Source organism: Accipiter gentilis, chromosome 6 (genome assembly GCF_929443795.1).
Source record: "Accipiter gentilis chromosome 6, bAccGen1.1, whole genome shotgun sequence".
NCBI classification, from domain to species: Eukaryota; Metazoa; Chordata; class Aves; order Accipitriformes; family Accipitridae; genus Astur; species Astur gentilis.
Window position 1 is genome coordinate 34,701,335 of NC_064885.1, and position 23,007 is coordinate 34,724,341.

At 39.5% G+C, this 23,007-nt stretch overlaps 1 protein-coding gene across 4 annotated transcripts in view; it reads left to right on the plus strand.

Annotated features, from left to right (window-relative positions):
• Positions 1–268: 268 nt before the first annotated feature.
• DCUN1D1 (defective in cullin neddylation 1 domain containing 1) overlaps positions 269–23,007 on the plus strand; it is a 28,259-nt gene continuing 5,520 nt past the window's right edge. The window contains exons 1-5 of one of the 4 annotated variants that reach the window (XM_049803886.1): positions 7,706–7,857; positions 8,413–8,532; positions 16,725–16,941; positions 18,243–18,411; positions 19,016–19,146. In XM_049803886.1, coding sequence (XP_049659843.1) covers positions 16,767–16,941; positions 18,243–18,411; positions 19,016–19,146 — 475 coding nt within the window. In that variant the 5' untranslated portion in view covers positions 7,706–7,857; positions 8,413–8,532; positions 16,725–16,766. Of the gene's footprint in view, positions 1,610–7,705; positions 7,858–8,412; positions 8,533–14,259; positions 16,419–16,724; positions 16,942–18,242; positions 18,412–19,015; positions 19,147–23,007 lie in introns of those variants that run through there. The other 3 variants (XM_049803887.1, XM_049803885.1, XM_049803888.1) reach the window with 3 other exon arrangements.

The window sequence follows — 23,007 nt, forward strand, 5'->3', positions numbered from 1 at the left end:
GGGAGACAAATAATTTTACGAGTTTTAATTTCCCCTCACTTCTGAAAATTAACTGTTAGTTTTTTTTCTCTGTAGGTTTCCACTGAGATTGATTTTTCAAATAGTGATGGTTTTGTTTATTTCAGAATAAAATTTCTTGCAGAATTCACTGTCAGAATTTGCACACTTGGAAGTGTTTTGCTGCAATGTGATTTAACTGAACTTAGAGATGCACAAAGAATTATTAGACATGGGGCGTTCCTGTAACCCAGAATTTTAATTGGCAAAATATTCAGAAATTTTCTGTTTATTACAAATAAATCTTTGTGTTATTAATGTGAATTGATAAGAGCCATATGATAGTAACATAGCTGTAACTAAACTGTTGTCTGTAGAACACTTAATGGTAGAGTAAAAAAGAAAAAAAATGGTAATTGTTTAAAATGCAATATTTTAGTATTTGAGCTAAACGGATAATCTCTGCCAGTTATTCATTATCAATATACCTTTTCAAATAGTGCTGTAGTTCTGATACAAGAGTCATAGATATTATAGAAACAATGAATCTGAACTGATTCTAAATGTAATTATCTACTCTTGCTGCCAGAGGAGAGAGGGGACTGGGTCACAGGATATGTAGTTCAGCCACAGTTGACAGTCTACAGGAAAGAATGAGGGCATTAGTTCCAGACTGGCTTCTGGGAGACAGGATCGGGGAGTAACACCCTCAGTGAGCTTACTGGTCAGCTTGTTATATCAGGTATGTAACATCCTTGGTAGTGTGCATGTTACCGTACCAAAATGACAGTCCATCATAAATGTTAGTTATCTACCCATGGGGACCTCTGTCTCTCTTGCACTCTTCAGCTGCTCTCAATTGCTATAGCTTATACCCAGGGAAGGTCTGTGGTGTTGAGCCTGAATTCATGCTCAATCAGTGATTAGGAAACAGGGAGTGGAAAACAGGACTCTGTTTTTATTTCAGCCACTGACTCACTGTGACTTCAGGCAGGCCACTCAGTAGATACTTGCCTGTGTTTCCTCCTATTTGATGAGGTTGATGGTAATCAAAACACTGCAAAATTTGTGGACAAAGTGATTTATAAATAATTATTTTCCATGCTTGCTGGTAAAATTGTAATTTCAGATATAAACTATTTTTACTTGTAAGGTTATTTTTTTACCTTTTATACAGTAAATATCTATACCAGTGAATTGTAAAAAATAGTTTCCAATGTGTATTGAATCCTTTGTTGCAATGGTTGTACTATCTAGTTACCAGAAAATCCTAGCTTCTGTCTTCATGATAATTAAAAAATGAATACTCAAGTGTTTTGGCAGGACCTTTAAAATTTAGTCAATGGCAGGAGAAAAAAAAAAAAAGTTGATCTGAGGACGCTATTCTTTTATTAAAACAAGTTGTACCTATTATAAAGGGCATATCAACCGGTGCACTTATCACAGGTATATTAATTTCTGTTGATTATTCATCTGTTCAGTCAGATCAGGAATTATTTGACTGTGTTCTATCTGTTCTGTTTGCAAAAAGCTCAACAATGCTGTGTAGAACGTGTTTACTGAACAGTCAATGGCAATGGATTAAGGTCTGAACTTTCAGCTTTTACACAAGGTATGTTCTCAACAGATACTTTAACTGCTTGTACAGTTATGTTCAAAATGATAATCTTTACACATGAATGCTTCACAGGTAAATATCACTTAGTATCTTTATGATACTGGGGCACAGCTGTCTGCATAAAGATTTAATTTGGAAAGTAATATACACTACTGAATGACGTATTGAAAAAATCAATATTGCAGAAATTTGTAATTGAAACCTTGGCATTTATTTTTATGTAGACTGATTGCGTTTTTTGAAAGAAGAGAGTGTGGGTTCTAAAAGCAATGCAATATATTTTGTGAGACATTTGATGTTAGCTTAAAACCTCTTGATTATATGATGAGTCCATGTTAAAATAAACGTGGATGTTCTGGTTGAATACCCCGTATTTCTTATTATAGCAGTAATAAGTAAGGAAAATGCATGTCTAGAGTCCTACTGGGTTTTGAAATTATAATGGTAGCTGGATTTTAGCTTTAATCTGTTTTCCGTATAAACAGTTCTGGTGCCAAAAAGTTGCTCTTGAAATGGTAATTTGTGTCTGCGAATGGTAGCCAATCTACTCACTTAAAAAGTAGGGAAAGTGGGAGATGTTAATGTACTAAAGTCAGCAAAGCTCCAAAGAGTGTCTGGTCAGAAAGACTGCTGCTGAGAGCTGAATCCCTCTTTTGCCCCTCTGAAAAGGAAAGAGGCATCTTACTCTGGGCTCTACTGTTTTGCTCACTCATCAGTGTGCACTGGTGCACACAGAAACACTCAGTGATAAATACTGCTACGATAACTGCAGCCAAAGACCCCACACATGTTCAGTGTCCTGTGCTAAGCATCCCAGAAACGTAAAACATAGCTCCTGCTCTATAGAGTTGTAAAATGAGATAAAATGTGAACTAGACTAAACAAATTTTAAAATGGAACTGTTACATACAGATGTGGTTAATGCATGTTTTCCTTGAAGTTTGCCCCACTGTATTGTTGTTGATAGCTAGTCACAGGCATGGAGGTTACAGTTTGCCACTTAGATATCAGAAAACTTATATTAGCTGGGTTGTGTAGACAAGTTCCCAAAAACTAGTTTGCTGTTATGACAGTGTGAGGAGTGGAGAAGTCTAAATGTGTGTGACATGTATGACAGGAGGCAAGAGTCACCTTATTACCCATGCTTTGTCTGTCTGCTTACCTCAAGGCAAAAGGCTCTGCCTCCCATACATGTAACTTAAATTACTGTTTCATGTATTAATAGCAAAATATGTGCTCTGAATTGGGATGGCTTATTTTTATTAAGCTGAACAATTACAGATGGCACATACAGAAAATCACTGTGATTGATAGGGAAATAGTGTGTTTCAGTATCCTAGATTCTTGAAATCACCCATAATGCTTTGTAATGAGAATGGAAGGATGCTTACAGTTCAAAGGTGTAGGTTTTAATCATGAAGTCATAGCTATGATGGCACTGTCTGGTTTATAGCTTGGGAAATTTCAAATCCTTGTGTTTACAAAGATCATATCTTGTTTACAGAAGTTCTGAACTAAAGAAATGTCCATATTATAAAAATCAACTAGCTATCTCAATTCTTATTACCCTCTCATTTCTTAATTCATATTACTTAAAATGCCTTGATTGTAGTGTACGTATCTCAGTACTTCTAATGAGTTCCGAAAAAAAATACAGAAGTCTTGCTGTCTGTTGCCCGTTAGATGTCCTGGAAAGTCTTAGTTTATTGAGGCCAGGGTATAGTTAGGTATATAAGAGATTTTCAGACTTTCTTAGGCTCACTGAGCTGACTTTTCTTCTTTGTCACATAAACCTGCTCTGCTCCCTCCCAGGGATACTGTCATGTCAAACCTGGCTCCTAACAGTGCATTGGACTGGGTGTAGTAACTTGTTAATTTCTTGTGTAATGCAGGAAGGATGAAAAACTTAATAGAAGGTGAACACCCTTCCCTGCAACCTATTAACAACAATCTTCAGATACTGGCGATGTGCCAGTTTACAGGTTAAATTGTTTAGACACCTACAGGAGGACTCAGACTGTTTACTTCCTCTCTGCTTCTTTCAATGCATTAGAAATTATTATGGGCCAACACAGACATTCCAACTGGTATCATTTGAACAGCGGGGTAGGAGCAGACCATTGGGTCCGTACCTATGGATGCTAAGGAACTTCCAAGCCTTTAGAGTGGCATTAAATGTCCTTGTGCAGGATAGTTCATGGGACTTTGTTCTTTTAGTTAAACGTGAGGTCAGTGTTTGCATGCAAAGGGCCATAGTTGTAACCACTTTATGGCTATTCCATCAGTGTAAGGTGAATTGGTAGTTTCGCTTTCTAGAGCAGAAAGTAGCTGACAAAAAGATGTGGGGGTTAGAAAGACATTTCTAGGCCAAGCTGTTCCAGGTGATTGTTATCCTTCATAAAGCTTTGGGCCTTTTCCTCAGAAAGTGCTCCAAGTGGAAGTTCTCAGCAAGGGGATTATACTAAATGGATTCTGCATTGACTTAATGTGAGGCTTGCTTCTCTATCTGCTCAAGAAGAGAGCTCAAGTCAGTTTAAAACAGATTAATGTTATATTCAGAACTATGCATTTGGCATGCTTGGATTTAAAAAAATTACTGACTGGTTCTCCTAGGGTTCACATGAGAGGATAAAACATCATTAGATCACACAACAAAACAAGGCAAGTGTGTCAGCCTTACCATAATTAAACAAGTCATCATGTTACTGCAGTCGCAGTGATTATGCCATGTGTGGATTGCACAATGAATGATATTTCCTTCTAGTCTGTATCACTGAATGCATGCATCATGTTTACAAATAGCAGAGCTGTTTATCACTGGTCTGACGTGGTGTGTCATCCTGGATGGATTTGGACAAAAGTTAACAAGTTAACAAGCCCACTTTAGACAACTTCCTCTAAATAAGTACAAATATGCTTTTTGGCAGCCTCATGGTGCCTCTTGCTTTACAAAGCATCTGGTTTTGCTCAGAAATGGTAAGGGTGAGATTCAGACAGCACACACATCAGATCTACATCTGTAGATGTACAGCCAGCCAGTAGGCAGATGGACATGAATGAAACTGGGCAGTCTGACCGTGTCCTGCAGTGTGTGCTGTGCAGGATATGCCTACTGCAGTGTGCCACGTATGGAGAAGATAACTCACTCTAATCAAACTGGCTCAGGCCGAGGCACCAGGTAGCCTGGCCGTGTTAGCCAAGAGCTCTGGGTAAGGGTAACTTACCTTAAATTTGGCAATTCAGACATACCCATGGAAACATAATGGAAATCAAGACAGAAGAGCATATTGTAGCTCCCACTAAAATCAGTAACATTAGACTTACAATTTAAATGACAGTAGGAAGCCACTCCTATTTTTTTTTCCCTCAAGTACAGTTTTATCTTATAACTGAACTTAAACCGGGGAAAAAAGAAACCAAACCCAACCACAAAACAGTAGCACGCACACTGGCATTTCACTCTTTTTTTGTTTGTATTTCACTTGCATTTCATTAAATCATCCATTTTTATCTGCCCTGCTAATTAGAAGACCCTGTAAAGCAGTTAAGTATGATTTTCCATACCTTATACAATGGGAGTTCATAATGTAGAGGAATTTAGTAAGTCAGAGCGCTCAATTTACAAGTCAGTCAAAGTTGGAAGCAGAATCCAAATGTCCCAACTCCCAGAAAAAAAAAGATGGTACACCAGGAACAATTTCTGAACACTAAAGTACCAAGAACAACTTCCACCAGACCTGAAGCTAATTAAAAAATTGCTCATTTATAACCCAGGCAGAACATGAAAATAATGGATTGAACTAAAAGTTGTAGCAATGGTGAATTTTTCAAGGAATGTTTTAAAAGTCAACATAATTTGAATGCATAAAATCAGATCTAGATAATACCTGTGAGTCTACTGATGTTAAGTAGCACCTTATTAAAGCTTATGAACACTCTTGAATGTGAAGTTCCTTGTGCTCTTAAATATTTTTAACATCAGGCCTTAATTTATTATGTTTAATCAAAAACTCATTTGAAAACAAAGTGAAGGACCATGCTGATTTCGGTACATTTTTAGTTGGGACCTAAACAAGAAAAAGTTAAAACCAATTTATGTTTAGTACTTTATTCAGTGAACAAAAGCAGCAAAATGAAAAAGACAAATATTTTTTCAATGTTCAAGTTAAAAGAATCTTACATACAACTTGTTAAAGAATAGGTAAAACTAAAGACACAGTATGCCCCCAAACACACACTCAAAAAAACCCCTAACAGACCCTGCGCTACAGAAAACCACAAAGACCCACAGACATTAGGGAAAAACAAGCCACTTAAAAATCCTGTCTCTGTCTTCAGGAATCCACTGCGATTACAGTTCATCTCAGATTATTGTTACACATTGCAATAATTTTCAAGAAGGTCTAAATTTTGTCTTCAGATTGCCGGAGGGCTGTCACAGCACATTATAGTGATGGCAGTTAGCTAACTTGATGAAACAGATTTTCAGATTTGGCTTTGACTCCGTGCTGTGGTTCACATGGACTGGGCTGGTGTGCAATGTTCACGGTTGTTTACACTGGCCACTTTGCAGCCATCCTCAATTTCAAAACCATGCTTTTCAGCAGGATTCAAGGTATCCAAGCAACTAGTGTCTCTCAGGATAGCTGAATTCACATGTATTTCCATTTACTTAAGACAACTCTTAATTTTGCTGTTTCAGAACACCAGCACAATTGGACGCTTCACAGGGCAGGCCTGATTCTCCTCTCTAAATAGGTAACTCCTCACACTCCATCTAAGCTTAGCTCCGATTTTCAGTGAAATAAGTGAGAAGCGATTCAGACCCTCTTCTATAAAAAACATATATATAAACCCCAGACATCTATCGTGAAGAATGGCTTTCTTTAGTTTTCTTTGTGGTGTGTGCAATCATACCAGTCATGTAATATAAATACAGCAGCTTACTTTAATAGCTCCCAGCTCAGCACGTGATGAGAGAGCAAGAATCAGATCTCGAAACCTTTCTCCTTCACAACTAGCAGTTTGCCACCGCTGTGCATTTTATCAGCAAATATTCTGCTTCCCCAAACTTCCTCAGCTGCCAGAAGTCTGCAGCAGGTAGCATAAGCTTTCCTAGGAAAAAACAACTGTCCGGGATACTGGTACAAACTGTGATTTAACCCTTACAACCTCTTTTGCTAGTACATCTATGCTACGGCAGAAGAGGCTACATCTGTCCACAGCCACATGGAAGCAACAGTTCCCCGAGGGAGATCACAGCCTCTAGCAGGAAAATCTTACAGGTGCGGAGGTGGTCCCGTAAGAAAATGCCTGTAAAGCTGCTGCCCTGGGACTTCACCTTCCCCAGGTCTCGGTGGCTGCTCAGCACGTGTCTTCTGCCTCCTTTGCGGATCCATCCTGAAGAGCCCACGGGCTTTTTCCATCTCGCCCCTTTTGGAGTTCGTGCGTTGGGGCTGTGCGCCTGCCTGCCCTCGACAAGGACCGCGAAACCCCTCTGCGAGCACGGCCTGGCAGGAGCAGGCGGTTACAGCACCCGCGTTCGCACCGAGCCCTCGCGAAATGTTTTAAGTATTTTGGTACTTCAGAAATAAGAACCCAAGTTTTCCCGACAGAAAAGTGGACGCGGGGTGACCGGGGTAAGGAGACGGGAGGGGTGGGGGGGGTGTGTGAAGGAGCCGGGGGGGGACGCCGGGCGGCCCCTCAGAGGGCGGCGGGACGCCACCGCGCCTGGCTGCCACCACAGCAGTCCCCTCCCGCCCCGCCACCTTCTCCTCGCCACAACCCCGTCGCGGTGCCGGGCGCCCACCCCCGCTCTCGACCCCGCAGTAACACCGAGGAGAGCGGGGGGACCTTCCCCTCCCTTCCCTGCCGAGGCCGAGGCGCCCCCGCCCCCCCTCAGCTGCCTGCGACGACCAACCGCCATTCGCGCCGCAGGTCCCAACCGCCGCGCTGCGGCCGCCGGCCGCTCCCAGAGAAAACCCGGACGGGGCCGGGAGCGGAGCGGGGCGGGACGGGGCCGCCGCCCCCCCTCCCCCCCGGTGAAGGCTCCCGCCCGTTGCGCCGCGGCCGCGCCGCTCCGGTTGCCGGCGCGGGCGATGCGCCGCACTGCGCATGAGCGGGAGGCGGCGGAAGGGCCCGTGAGGAGCCGGAGCTGCCGCCGCCGGAGGAAGCCGTTGCCGCCGCCGCCCTCAGTCTCCGCCTGAGCCGGGAGGGAAGAGGCCTGCACAGCCCTCAACATGGTGAGCGTTCTCCCGGGTCGCCTCTCGGCCCTGCCCGGCGCCTGCGGGGCCGGCCCGCCGCGGCGGCGCCGGCTGGGGCCTAGTCGTGGCGGGCTGGGGTGTCCGGGAGCGGCGAAAGGGCCGGTCCCGGGGGCCCTGCAGCCGGGGCGTGATGTCCTGGGGCTGCGGGCAACTCGGTCCTCCTACCGAGCGGGGCGGGGAGGGCGTGTGGGGCCCGGGAAGGGCGGTGCGGCGTGGCCGGGGCCGCTGGCCGCGGGGCGGGCGGGCAGGCAGGAGGCTGCTCCTGGGCAGGGTCGAGCGTCGGGGCCTAGGTGGGGGGCGCCGGGATCCCGCGGAGGCCTTCGGCCCGCGGGGCTCTGTCAGGCCTCCTCACGGCGAGGAGGTGCTCGCTCGCAGTTTGGATGAGGGTCCAGGCACCTCTGTGCGGGACGGGGGCAACAGGGGTGTTTTGCGGGCAGCTTGGTCCGTGCTCTGCGTGGGGTGGTAAGCAGCAGCGGCTGGAGAGAGAGTGCAGGGGGATGCCAGAAACCAGGGGCTACCTGGAGTTTTTCGCAGGATTTCAGGCGGCTCAGCGCCCATTAAGCGCTGTCAGTTCACTGGGAAACTTGGATGTGTTGATCCTTCTTGAACTGGGATTACGTTGGAGAATTTCTGGATAATTGTTTTGCGGTTTTGGTAAGGCTCCTATTCGTATAATCGTTGTAAAGGAGGACCTGTCTGTCTTGCGTTTTCTCCACAATATCTCTTTCTTTATAGCCGAGGATTTGCTATGGACTCCCAAATCGACTGACTTTCTCCCTTCCCTCTTCTAGAGGGAAACTGCAGTCGTGGAACAAAATTTGCTATTTTTCTTCACCTAAACAAAAGACAAAGATATTCTGCAGCTTTAAATAAGGGGGGGGTCTTTATTGGTCTCTTGCACAGTCTCTTATTCACCCGAGGGAATGTGTTTCTAGTCATACTTTTCTAGGCCTTCTCTGTATACAAAACTTGTACAGCTTTAGCTACATCTGTGCAGTTTAAAGTAGTACTTTTCTATAGCATCTGTATTTCTTAGGAAGGGTATAGGAGTGAGTCTAAGATGTACTGGTGGACGCTTACTGGTGTAAAGATATCTTATACCTACAATTAATATTATTCTGGCAAGCAGTGTTAAAAGTATATTAAAAACCTAAAAATGTTACCTTTAACCGATGGAGTTATGTTGGCGTAAAAATTTAGTTAGCCAGGATTTAAATTAGTGGTGCAGTATGTAGACTTCTAATAAACTTTTCACTATGTTACTAATATAAGTTTTAATTGAATAGTTTGATGTAGATCTTCACTTGAGTTTTTTATGGGAGCTTAAAACTAAAGTTTGGGTAAAGTTCAGACTGTAGAGGTGTCGTCTTATAATTCTGCAGTTCTGGGACCGTCATGTTACATGACTTTTTATGAAGACTTTTTTCCTTAAAAATTACTTAGGGCTGTCTCGCAGTATATCCAGTGTAGGTATGCAGAATAAATACACAGTTGATGTCTTCTACGTACATACGCTGTTGGCTGGCTACGTGGTTAGAAATTTAAATTGAACAATGCTGTAGCAAGTAGCAATATAACAGAAATAGTGAGGCATGTTATTCTGAGAACAGCTTTTTGTGAGAAACAGCAGAATCCTAGCTGCTTAGGTTTCTTGGAAATAACTTAACTGAAGAACTGGCAGATGTATTCTGTGGAACAATACTATACCAATAGATTGGTATTTATCAGATTGGAGGGAGTATCTGAATACTGTAGTCATGGCCCCGAGCATAGTTGTTAGGCCCTATGCAAACAACTATTTTCCAGGTTGTGCTTGTTGGCTCCAACACCCAGGTGAAAGGATGACATACACACTGAAGTGGGACTAAATGACAGGCTGCAGCTTTTATAAGTAGTAAATACAGGTATGAATTGTTTCTAGTGTCCAAGTATAGGATTCTGTACCTATACTTGTGGTATATCAAAATCCTCTATTTAGTTAGGGGAAAGGGTAGGGAGACTTCTTCACAGAGACCTGAAGGTGTCCATCCAGGAATGTGAGATTCAATGTCCCATTTTTCTGCTCGTATGCACTGCTGCTCTGGCTAGTTCTTCCAGTGGCTATGGCAGGTTCCTGGGGCTGGGTTGCTTGTCCAGCACAGCAAATGCTACAATAGAGGCTCCTGCAGCTGGGGCCTGGCTCCTACTTGCCCATGCAGCACTGCCAGTTAGAGCACTTACGGCTCTGACTTAGTCTCGCCAGCGTTTGTACGGCCAGTGCTTTCAGGACAAAGGTTTCCTGGCTTCGAACTGTCTTTGTCCAATATCTGGAAGGGACACCATTACAGTAGCCTGTTAGGCTCACTCTGGCCATTTAGGTAACTTGAAAAGTGTTTTCTGTCCAGTGCTCAGGTACACCACCCTGGCAATGTTCCTTGGATTGCTGTTGGCAATCTGCCTCTTACCCACATTTTCATTTGAGCTGAGCAGCATCTGTAGAAGTGGTCTCCTTCACCTTAACTGTTAGTATGTTATTGCTTCATTGCATCGTGAGGACAAGTAATGTGCCTGCGAATCAAGACAACGGCAAGCTGGTCCATTATACTCTAAGCTATCTTCTCTGAGAACAGCTGCTACCTGTACTATTCTGAATGATTTAATGAATTTAGGACTATGTGTGATAATCAAGGCAAGTGTGTGAGTATCTATATCTTTATCCAGAGCCAAATGCTAACCTTATCTCTATTTACATTATCTGTTACATTGTCCAGTTTGTGTTCTCTGAAGAATATTTCTGTGCTGATAAATAACATAATTTCTTACTGCAAACCTCAGGTGACAGGAAGTTGTAAAAATTTAGTATTAGAAGAATTTCATGTCTGACGCTGTCTTCTGTAATGTTGTTGTACTTCATGACATTGTTATGTAGTGTTTAACTAGACAAGCTACTCTGCAAGGCTATTTTGTATGGTGCGTAGTCATGTCTGTAGCAGTTTGTTGATATTAAATGTTTTTGGTTTTCATTCTCCCATAGTAAAACTTGTAGATCCTTGGCATTAGGCTTAGGATGGAGTAGCCAGAGTGCTAGACAAGATGGTGCATGATCTTGTTTCCTCTCCCAGGTTACCAGAGAACTCTTTGAACTTACACTGTAAAATCACTTTCAACTAGAGCCATGAAAAAATTATTCAGAAATATGAACTACTCTGTGAACAAGGTGTGAAATATATTATGTAGCGCTTGATATTTTACTCATGTTTTATGGTGCCAATGCAAATGCAAGGTATGAATGCAGCTACTGCCCTGGACCAAAGTTAAGAATGCTAAACAACTGAGAGCTTTATTTTGTCCATTTTTAATTGAAAATCCCTGATTTTTGGGGTTTCCTTCACTTCTCAGGTTAACACAAATTACCTTTAAGCACTATTACAACTACTGCATTCTTTTGGCTAGCTATATATTGATCCTTTATGAAAGACTTTCTCCACATATGCAAGTAATTGAAACGATTTTATCCACTAAAAGAACATTAGAGGGTGTAAAAAGCAACTTTGATTTTATGTTGCTTGTGATTTTTTTTTCCTTGGACTTTATATGTTAATGGACCTTGTAAATTTTTAAGTTTTGTTCTGTTCCACTGCAGACAAGTAGATTTCACATCAGTTTGAAAGAGAAGCTTAAAAATGTCCTGGCAATCTTAACTTTGTGTGCACCCTTTTCGAGAAACATAGTGGGAGGGCATGTTTGTTTACATTATACGGAAACGATGGCTATGTACTTTAATTGTTTTTGTCTTTAACTTGGATTTTATGGGTTTTTTGGTAATATACATGTATGCTATCACAGTTGATGGATTAAAATGTAATTCAGTGTATTCATAGACTTTTGTTGTGATTATCATTTGTTTTCTTATTAAACAAAGAAAAATACTCATGATTTTGCCTTTTAAGCTTTAGCCATGTATTTGTTGAATACAAGCAGTAAACCAGATTAATTTGCAGGTGTCTTATATGTTCCTTTAATGGATATGGCCCAATGTGGAGTGATTCAGATGCTTTAAGGGAGCAATATTCGCTTGACCATTAGTGTCGCATAAAGATGTGACAAAACTGGCGGTCATGATCTGTAAGGTTATTACACGACAAGCCCCTTCTGTGTGTGGGCTGAAGTTATTCTGTGTTTGAACTGTTGTCACTGGGGTTCTTTGAAAGTGCAAGGATGCTTCGAGCAGCCAGATCTCTTGCTAGAGTTTAAATGCAGTTAGTATAAAAGCCTAGACTTTGTGGACGTTGATACTGTTTTAGAAAAGGCTTTTACCTGTCACATGCATGAGGACTTAACTGGCTTTTCTTCGAGTCCTGACTGAAACAAAAGCACAGATGTCACATCATTCAAATTCCTTTCGTTAGCAGTGAAACTAGCAGGAATCAGATCATATATAAGCAGTGGCTGGGAAGGGAAAGGTGAAAAGCAGTTACTCATTAAGGAGTAACTGTGTGGATGCTGCCTTTGGGGTCCATAAGGAATTTTGGGCAGTGATACTTCAAACTGATTGTGCATTGCTTGTCACGCTGGCAGCTGCATATAAGATTTGAGCAAAGTCCAAGAACAGGGTTTTAGTAGGAACCCTCAGCTATCCAGTCCAGGCAGTGTGGGACGAAGGTTGTTGCTGTTTCCCAAGGACTTTATCCAGGAGAGTGGAGCCCTCATACGGCTGTTAGTTATCCGGAAAGTGTTGATGACCAGTGTGCAGAGCTGATCTTTGAATCTGAGGTGACTAAAATTTGAGTGTAGAAGATAAGGAAAAACAACCATGTAGTCAGAGTTAGCAGCTCAGTTCAAGCATTATTATTATTCCCTGTGTCGTCCCCCGTGGTCCCCCCCCCCCCCCCCCGCCCCCCGGCCCCTGGCTGGGAAAGCTTACTCTCCTAGACAGGGGAAGTTTCAGTGTGAGGCCAGAAGAAAAAATACTTGGCGGAAAAAAACCCCAAGTATTTTTTTTATTTTAATCTTTCACTGAAGTATCTGGTCAAGGATGGGTTATTGAATTAGAAATATCAAATTTCATACTTCATGGGGAGAGGCAAATTTGCATTTTAAAATCAATGTTATAGCATCAGACATTCATTAGAATGATGTAATTATTGTAGTTTTATGAATCTACATAATGTAGCTTTTCATTTGGAGAAATTGTTTTGTGTTTTAAAAGTAAGTTCACCTTCTGTCTCTTATGACATCCTTATTATGAAAAGTAGCTTGGATACCACACAAACTTGATAAAAGGCTTGCAGATTTGAGTTTTTCCTTTTCCCCTTACCCTAAGGGGTAAGACTTATTAGAAAAATTGTTGCATTTGTTTTCCAGTGGTTTTTACTTGTGTATTTTAGCAAGACAGAAATCTGTTAAATAAAATTCTGTCTTCATTTTTAACTAGTATTAAAGTTGAGATATTTTAAATGGATTGCATTGCATTACAGTACATACACTTGCAGTGTAAGGTATTTGTTGCCTGATGACTACAGGATTAAAGGTTATAGGGTGCTCTGGCTTCTGTATTGCACACTTAAAACAATAATAGACTAGGTTAGAGCTCAGCTTCTAGAAATAGCCCTCAAAAGTGCAGAAGGCTTGGAACCTGTTCCTGCTTGAAGTGTGGTTTTTTTAATGTGATGAAAGAAGAGCTATAATAGGATAATAAAAACTCAGCAGTAATTTCATCTCTTGCTGCCCTGTACTAGGCCTTCAAAGAGTTGTCCAGTCACTAAGGATGTGGAGTGTCTCGTCCATGTTGGCAAGCTTCTGAGGAAACATTCATCAAATATAAAGAAAGGGCTTTGGCATTTCTTCACTAAAAATAAGCTTGTATTTGACCAGTAAAAATACAGTTATTCCAGAAAAAGATTATGGCTGAGCAGTGTGATTTATTGCATCTTAATATATTACTGAACGCTATACTGATAAGTATCATTAGCTGCTTGACTCTTGGCACATTCAATGTTCTTTTTAAAAAGGTTTTATATTGTCACTGTGACTGAAGGAGCCCTAAGCACAGAAGATCTCATGTGCATATATAGGATTTAAATTTTATCATAAAAGTGATTTACTCTGCATTTTTTGTATCTAATAAATTGCATTCTCCTTTTGTATGACAACACACAAAACACACTACTTTTTGTGGTCTTGGGCATCCACGGTGAAGCCTTTTTAAACATCTTCCTTGACGTTTTGTTGTATGTCATTGCTTTTAGAGTTTACCCTTGCAGGAGTAGGGCAGAACAAAGCCTCTTGGGGTTTTACGGAATACTCACTATTAAAAGGGCTATGCGTGCTTATATGTACATGTTTCAAAAACAAGCAAACAAATATCTAATGATTAAAGGCACCAGCTTTGTCAAAAAAAAAAAAAAAAAAGTGCTAAGGTCATAAGTGTGACTCTGCCCTATAGTGCAGCTGAGTTTGTGGTGATGCAGCAGTCTCTGGCTGTGTGGAAATGATTTGAGGAAGCTGGTAACTGATACAGAAAATTAGCCTTGGGATTGTTTTGTCTTCATTTGGGATTTAATTCAATAGTTTGTTTTAATATATCTGTTTACAATATATTTTTTAAACCTAACAGCAACTAAGTTAGTAATTTCTGGAAGTCATTCCACATGGCTTTGTTAGCGTAGGTGATTTTTGTGGAAGTTTGAGCTCAATATTGTAAGGTGCTGAATGTCTGCTGTGAAACTTGAAGCGTGCACAAATTGTCAGCAGTGGGTCTTTGCAGGACCTGCTCTGATGGCTTGACCTTAACCTGGAACACTTCTGGAAATCTGACTTTCAGAAACATGCTTGTAGCAAAAAGTCCAATGTGAGAAACTTATTGGAGAGACTGAGACTGAAATAAAGCAGCAACACATTGTAACTTTAAAAGTAGTATAGTCTAACTAGTATCACTGTGTTTAAGTTTGCAGTGTGCAATAAAATTTTGGCTTCAGCTAAGTGTTGTAGATATAGGATTGTTTTGTTTTGGTTTTTTTTAAGGGTTCTTAAATTAAAGGGTATTAGTCTGTTTATTATGTGGGTATCAGTTTAAGCCAAATGTGATGGTCTTGTATTTTTTTAAAAGGCATAACTCTGAAGCTGGTAACTTAACTACTGTTACAAATAATAGTGTTCACATTCACTGTCATCAAGCAGCAGAATACTGATTTTGACTTTTAGGGCAGATGAATTTGTGTTCTGAAGCTTTAGTTGTTTTTTCTAACGATAATGTGATTGGATGCTAATTATCCTTTGGAATGAAGAGCTTGAGCTCATACTGCTCCTAAACTATCCTCAGCCAAAGAACAAACGGTTTATCTCATCTAGAGATTTTTTGGGCCTTTTTTCCCCATACTCCCTGAGAAGGAGCGATGCAGTTGGAAATTACAATAATGAACACAATATACAAGTTTTGGTTAGAATGCAAAGGTAAACTACAAATGAAATATTTGTGCCATGTAAGAAATCCAATCCTGACTTAAAAGTCAGAACTTTTATTTACCAAGTTGTAATGTTAGGAGTCTTTTTGTTTTGAATATATTGAGTGAACTTTAGAACTGAATTTGGATTTAGTGCAAGAGCTGTTATGATTCCTTTCTCCTGATCAGTAGTTAGTTTTGTGTAACTAACACCCTTGAAATACTGAGTGTGCTGCTTCTCATCAGAAATATCCTTGGGAATCCCTCTAGCATAGCACTGTAGAATGGTTTGGGGTTGGAAAGATCATCTAGTTCAAACCCCCCTGCCATGGGCAGGGACGTCTTCCATTGGACCAGGTTGCTCAAAGCCCCATCCAGCCTGGCCTTGCTGATAAATTACTGGCAGTGAGTTCTCCATTCAGTTTTGTGCTAGAGCAGAGAGGGATGTCTCTTGGTCTGGGCAGAAGGCCTTAAATTCCAGAGCTCTCACCTTGGCTACTCACTCTGCTGCCTGCCTCCGGCAAAATTACTTACCCTTTTTGGTTGTTTTTTTTTTTTAGTTTCAGTTGCTGCACCTGTGAAATGGAGACAATGCTGCCTCACAGGAATGTTTTGCAAATTATGTAGGTGGAGTTGAACACCTTCAAAGTGAAAAATCTCAAAAAAAAAAAATAAAAAAAATCTTTGAAGGTATTTCAGTGTGTAGCGCTCTGAAATGGATGACTCAGCCTAGTGCCTTGCTGCCATCAAGAGGCACATCAAGAGATCCTTATCCTGGCAACATGGTCTTGCCCCTTGTCCAGCACTAACTAGCACCAACTGGTGTTTCTGTTAGTCTGGTCGGCTGGGACTAAATGAATGCCAGCCTCTCGTTCAGTGATCGTAAGCTATTAAATGGCCTGTTCTGCCGCATCTGTAGAGGCAATTAATCTATCAAATATTTTCATAGCGATGGGCTTTATTTAGGCAGCTCAAGTGCCCTTTTTTGGTAGGTGTAGCGTTCTATTAAGAGGAGAATGTTTTTTTTCTTTTCAAACAAATGAAAATTGGTTTACATAGAAAGATGTCCCAGCTTACAGCTGTATGTGAATTTGCTACGCCCTTGAGCTCTCTCTCCAGGTATGCAATAAGATTACCCATTTTTTATATCTGTTGATTGCTTTCCCAGCATGATTTTTGTGATGATTTAACTCAGTTTTGTTACAGTGTAAAGTACCTAGGATGAAGGTAAGTTTAAATTTAAAAAAAAAAAAAAAAAAAAAAAAAGTGTTGGTTTGAGTGTCTACCTGCCCCATCACTTAAAGGAAGTCTAATTGCTTGGGAAAATTATGAAAGGTACTGATTTAAAAAAAAAATATTAACAGTACTGATTTTTTTTTTGTCCACTAAAGTATTTCTAGTTACAGTATTGTCTGTTTTTACTAGAACAAGTTGAAATCATCACAGAAGGACAAAGTGCGTCAGTTTATGGTCTTCACACAATCTAGTGAAAAGACAGCAGTGAGTTGTCTGTCTCAAAATGACTGGAAGTTAGATGTTGCAACAGACAACTTTTTCCAAAATCCTGAACTTTATATACGAGAGAGTGTTAAAGGATCGTTGGACAGAAAGAAGTTAGAACAGCTATATAACAGATACAAAGGTGAGTACCCTGGATTTAAGGTTTATTTCTTAGTTGTATTTATGTATTCTTAATTACAATGTATCATTGCAGCTGTGCTCTTGTGCTTGGAAATATTAACCGACTCTTTCAGCTTTGTTTTTCTATTACTAATAATACAAGTTAGAAGGAGAATATATGTAGGCTTGTGCTTCACAAGGACTACATGTGGTTGCTTCAAGTGCTCTAAATATATGTGCATTTATACAAGATTAGTGTCTGGAACTGGAATTGTGTGTACAGTAAGTAACTGTAATGGTTAACATGGATTTTAGGTGATTCTTCTGGGGAAAGCGCATCACTCAGGACTCGCTCCTGACAAAGTGAAGGTTGGTTGCATACTAAGGATGGGTTCTACCTTTATTTTTATTCACCTTGTGCTTATTGTCAGATAGTTACAGAGCAGAAAAGAAAAATAAATCTCTTTTAGCTGTTTTATAGCCAGTTTTCAACTGATGATATCCTACCACAAATAATAAAGTGGATTCGGTACAGTAGAACAAATTCTATGTTTTAACACTTCAAAAAAATCCAACTGCTACATTTCCTGTCAGTTTTCATACATGTGCATAATCCAAATACCATTTTCCTGAAGTCTTCGTTGGCTTATGTTAGTAGATCTTTTGTTAGTGCACTTGAAATGTGAGCATCTCACTTCCAGACCAGATGTTGATTCCTTCCTGGAAAGAGGAGTGTGCCTGGCTGACTTGGAATCGGTAATGGGGCAACGTAACTTTCTTCTTATGGAGGTTACCATGTCCAATCTCATGCATGCTGGTGATGCCAGAAAATGCATAAAACTAATGTTGACTTAGTAGTTTATGGGCAGATTTGGTGATTGTATTGGTACAGCTCGCAAATGGACACTGCATAATTGTTTGTAATGGTACACAGATCGGCAGCCTTACCAAAGGTGCCAATAATTAAGTGTGCTGGTGGGAAAGGACCACTGTTCTCTGTATGGAATGAGTCGGAATATCATGCATATTATTAGGCAGAAAACAAATGTTTGTGGTGCTTTTGTGTCTCAATGAAAATAACATAAACTTCATTGTATGGCAGGCTTTATTGTAGTAACTGCCTCAATTGTTAAAGCTTAACCATTGAAAATAGTAATGTAACTTTGTTTTTAAAATATTCACTTATAAGTGAATATAAGCCTTATAAAGGCAGATCCCAAAAAGGGATTCTTGAAAATGTTTGCTTATCTTAAATACACTTGTGGAATAAATCATCTTTTTCAAAAATCTATTTTTCTTGATACTTACTTTTATATCCCAAAGATCCTCAAGATGAAAATAAAATTGGTATAGATGGTATACAGCAGTTTTGTGATGATCTAGCTCTTGACCCAGCCAGCATTACTGTACTCATCATTGCATGGAAATTCCGAGCTGCAACACAGTGTGAATTTTCAAAGCTGGAATTCATGGATGGAATGACTGAGCTAGGGTAAGTGTGCAGTAAGTATTAGATACTGACAGTGTAATCCAGTGTCAGAAACTGGAATGTATGGTGAAACAGCCCTATTTTGGGGAATTCACAATCACAATGTCCTTTCAGGCTTCGGAGACTTTTCGGAGTCTAGCATCACTTGTCTGCCTCTGTAAAAATGCATCTGCTGTCTGTGCTAGATGATTAGGGACTAAAAAAAGGGAGGCAATTTTGAGTGCTACTTGCCTTGGTTGTGTGAGTATTTCAGTTAGTTGCCATAGAGTTACTCAAGTAGGTAAAGCAAGGGTGTCGGTCTGCAATCTAGCATACTTGGGTTTTCTCTGCCTTACAAGAATGTAGGAGTCTTTACCACTTTTTTCTAAATATCTGTTGGATTATAGAATCTGATGTATCAGCTACTATGTGCAAATGGTAATGTGAAGAAATAACAACAAAGAAATGAAATTTTTGTATAGGTGCAGACTAATTAAAGGCTTCCTGAACTTTGTTTTGATAATTGTATTGTATTCCACAAAAAAATTATAAATTTTTATTTAATTCATAACTCGTATTTTATGGCAAAATGAATAATACACAAATAAACATACTTTTTAAAATGCAGATGTGACAGCATAGAAAAACTGAAGGCCCAGATTCCTAAAATGGAACAAGAATTAAAAGAGCCAGGAAGATTTAAGGATTTTTATCAATTTACTTTCAACTTTGCAAAGAACCCGGGACAGAAAGGTTTAGGTATGTATTCTTAATCATAAACATTTGTTCATAATTATGGGAAATGACTGATTAAAGCAGTAAGTGAAAGTATTATTATGATGCAATGAGTCTGAAGGATAACCACCTCTGGGATAAAATACATCTCTCTGTTGTGAAAGGTAGATGTCAATTTAAGGTGTTCAAATTGATAGAAATATCTGCATCATTAATATAGATGACAAAATTTTATGAGACGGTTTATTCTGAATTTCACTAAGTGTGTGTGCAATTCTCAGTAAGCACAATGGATTATGGTCTTATGTTAAAGGCATAATTATACCACTTAGAATTTACAGCATTGAATAGATTAATTGAATTTTCACTTTTAGTATAAATTTAAGCTGTAAAACTGATTTCCATATAAGTACACTTGTTACAGTCTCTTGTAACACGAAAAATGCTTGCAAATGTCTTGGCAAAATAGAATTGGAATAGTACAAATAGATCTCTATATTCAGGGCTCGATGCCTGTTGTTGTTGTGCCATTGGTAATAGGTGCTTATCTACAGCCTTTCCCACCCCCCTGAATGCTGGGGGTTTTTTTCATTATTTCACAGCTCTTCTGCTGATTGTGCTTTTGATTAGTGTAACAGGTGAAGTGGAAGAATCACTTATTAAAAATAATAGCACACCACCACAGTCCTGTTGGAACTAAATGAACAAACTGTAGATCTGTCTAGTCAAAACGGCAAAAATGAGGGAACAAAAATTTCTTTCAAGCAGTAATGTTAACTAACCAGAATGCATGTTGATTTATATACAGTGTAGTTGAGATATGACACCTAACTAGTATTTCATGACTCTGTAACTGTTAACTGTTCTACTTTTGAGAAGAAATAAAATACTGAAAGGCGAGTAGGTTCTTCCTTGGCAGCTTGTGGATTTATTTTTCTCAGTAATGAAAATGCCTTAAACTGACTGCCACTGACCAGCTTTGCATTCACATGCTGTGAAAAGCTGAGGATTCTGTTTTGGTTTTATTGTCTTGTATATGTGGACTAACTTTTGGCTTAAATTGAATATTGGAAAATAAGTAACTAAGCAAAAGTTCCATGTCTTAGTTTTGACTCTGTGTCATTCTTTAACACCTTCCTGTATGCCGTTTTTTGTTTCAAATTGGATTGTGAGTTTCATTGTCTTTGAAGAAGCTAAAAGAGCACTGCTGAACTGTTTGAAAATACTTGTGCATGCATATAGTCAGATCTGAATCCTGCAAATAAATGAATGGACTGATTCTTATTTCTTGTAGAAAGTCATATTAATTTTTTCAGGCTGCTACAACAAAGAAAATGTGGACAGTAGCTGAATTGTGAGAAGACAGATGTTAGGTTATGGAGAGTGTCAATGTTCAATCAGTTCTGCAGTGTGAATGGTTGCAGGGTTGTTTGTGGGTTGTTAGGTCTTTTTTATGGTTGTCACTGTAACATTTGTATGTTGTTTTAAATCTTTAAACAGCTTTATACAACAAGGAGTATTTTGCAGAATCCCTGTAAGGTGGTAAAAGTGAAATGACAAATTAAAATGATATAATTACATGATCATTTTTAATTAATTTTCTCAAAGCTTCAGAATAACAGAACTGTTTGATGTAGTACTTGCCTCTTATGTTCTTCCCTGTATTTCTAAGGTACAAGGAAGACTTGCATTCTTCTTCTGAACACCACCCCCTCCCTCCCAAGTCCTATATAGAAATGAATCTTTTGAGTATTCCAGATGGAACAGACTTCAGTAAAAATTATTTACCAGGAAAACTAAGTCCCTTGCTTTATTCCTCATTCATCTTAAAGCTTCTTTATGCCAGTTAAGCTCTAACAGTGACAAAGACAAGTATAGTTTTCTCAGATCCATATAGCATATACATAGTATAAGGAGTTTTTTTGTTTGTTTGTTTGGTTGTTTTTTTTAAGTCTGGGTCTGGAAGTGATGTAAGAACTGAGCTTAAAATCTGGATGCTTACCAGCCTTTTTGATGCCAATAAATACGCAGTTTTAGGCATTAATTTACTATAGGGCAGAATAATTCTAGAAACCCTGAAGCAAAAGAATATTGGGAGAAGTAGAGTGCTGAAAAGCAAATGCTCCTAGTTATGCAATTAATTTTGGAGTGTCTAAATAACTCCCTGTAGGAACTTCCAAATTGGTTTTAATGTGTATTGGTCTCTAATCTTCCAAACGTTGTGCAGTAGTTCAGGCACAGTTCTGGAAATGTATTTCCTTTGCATAATTCCTTACTACTGTGTAAGGACTGTGGATGTCTTGTCTTGTGTTATTTGCATACCATTTGAGAATACCTTTTAGCTGGTGTTTGTCTCAAACATTGTTTGCTTCTCTTGCATCCCTCTGGATAAAACTCAAAATGGAGCATATATGTTGAGACTTTCGTATTTGATCCACGAGGACTTCCTGAACATTCTTTTACTTTCTTATTAAAACCTGAAATTATTCTTTACTTTCCAATTTTGTGATTTCATAAAATTTCTTTCAAAGCATGTAGTTTGTCCTAGGGCATTATGTCTTCGTGCTTTACATGTTTGGACTCACATAGTGAGTTTGAGGTTGCAGCATCCTGAGATTTGTTTTTTAAAGGCCTTTGCTTACCCACAAGAATAATCTCAAAATTGTATAAGCATGTCGAAATGCACAGTTTGTTTACAGTGTTTGTTTATAAACCACTGTAAAAATGCAGTGATTTGATGATGTTGCATTTTTTTGTATGCCTGCTATTAATGCATCACAAGTAAATAAAACTTAAGTTCTCTAATTTATTTTCTTGAGGAACTATCAGCTTAATCTAAAGTTTGTATCTATTAATTTTTAGAAAGACAGTAGTTGTAGTTGAAAGCTGAAGTGCCTATTTTTCTATCTGAATCTTCTGTTAGAGATACCTAGCCTTTATACTCATTTTAATAAGTTGTCATTTTCACATATAGCTTATTTACTGAGGAGTAGTGACTTCTGTTTAATTTGTCTCTGCTTCTTGAATCTCAAACTTACAGTTTTGTCTGAAATCACACCCCTTTGCAGCTGCTGGAAAATTCTCCACAAATTTTATTCTTTACTTTGGTCAGGAAGCATTATAGTGTGCATATGCTTTTTGAGAAGAACTTTTAATATCAAAGATACTAAGTGATTCAGAAAATTACCAACCCTCCCCCACCCCTCATCACCATCTATTTTCGTCCAGCAATGCAGAGTTCATGCTTTCTTTTGTTTGACAGTGATTTCACCTCCAAGATCCACCTCCCTGTTTTTTTAAATAGTTTGGGCATCTGGGAGAAGAGAGTGGTTTTCTTGGGTTGCCAGGTTTTGTTCATTTTTTTGGTTTTTTTTTTCTGAGGTGCCACTGATCGTGTGCCTCTTCTCTCTGCTCTCACAAAAGGATTGTTTATGGAAGAAATTTGCTAGGCTGCAAAATATATAAGAGCTTTTGTTAAAACAGAGGTCACTTAACTAGGTAGCCTTTTGGGGTTACTGTATATACCTGGTGATGGATACTGAATTCAGTAAGATCACAATTAGTAGCGTTTTGTTATACAGTGCAGAGGTCCTTGTTAATTCCTGGTAATGGAGACCATGCTAGGTAGAGATGTAGAACTTCGATACATAACTTTCTTTTATCAGCTAACACATTACTCTATGTCGCTAATAAACAGTAAATGCATGTCAGTTTAGCCTTTGGCAAATACCAGGGAGGCGAGTTGGGGTTTTTTGGTTGGTGTTTTTGGTGGTTTTTTGTTTGTTTTGTTTTGTTTTGTTTTTTTCCTTACATGGTTGACTAGTCTCTTTCTAACAGCTACACTGTAATAGCACCCACTGCTGACAGCAGCACACAGTTGCCTGA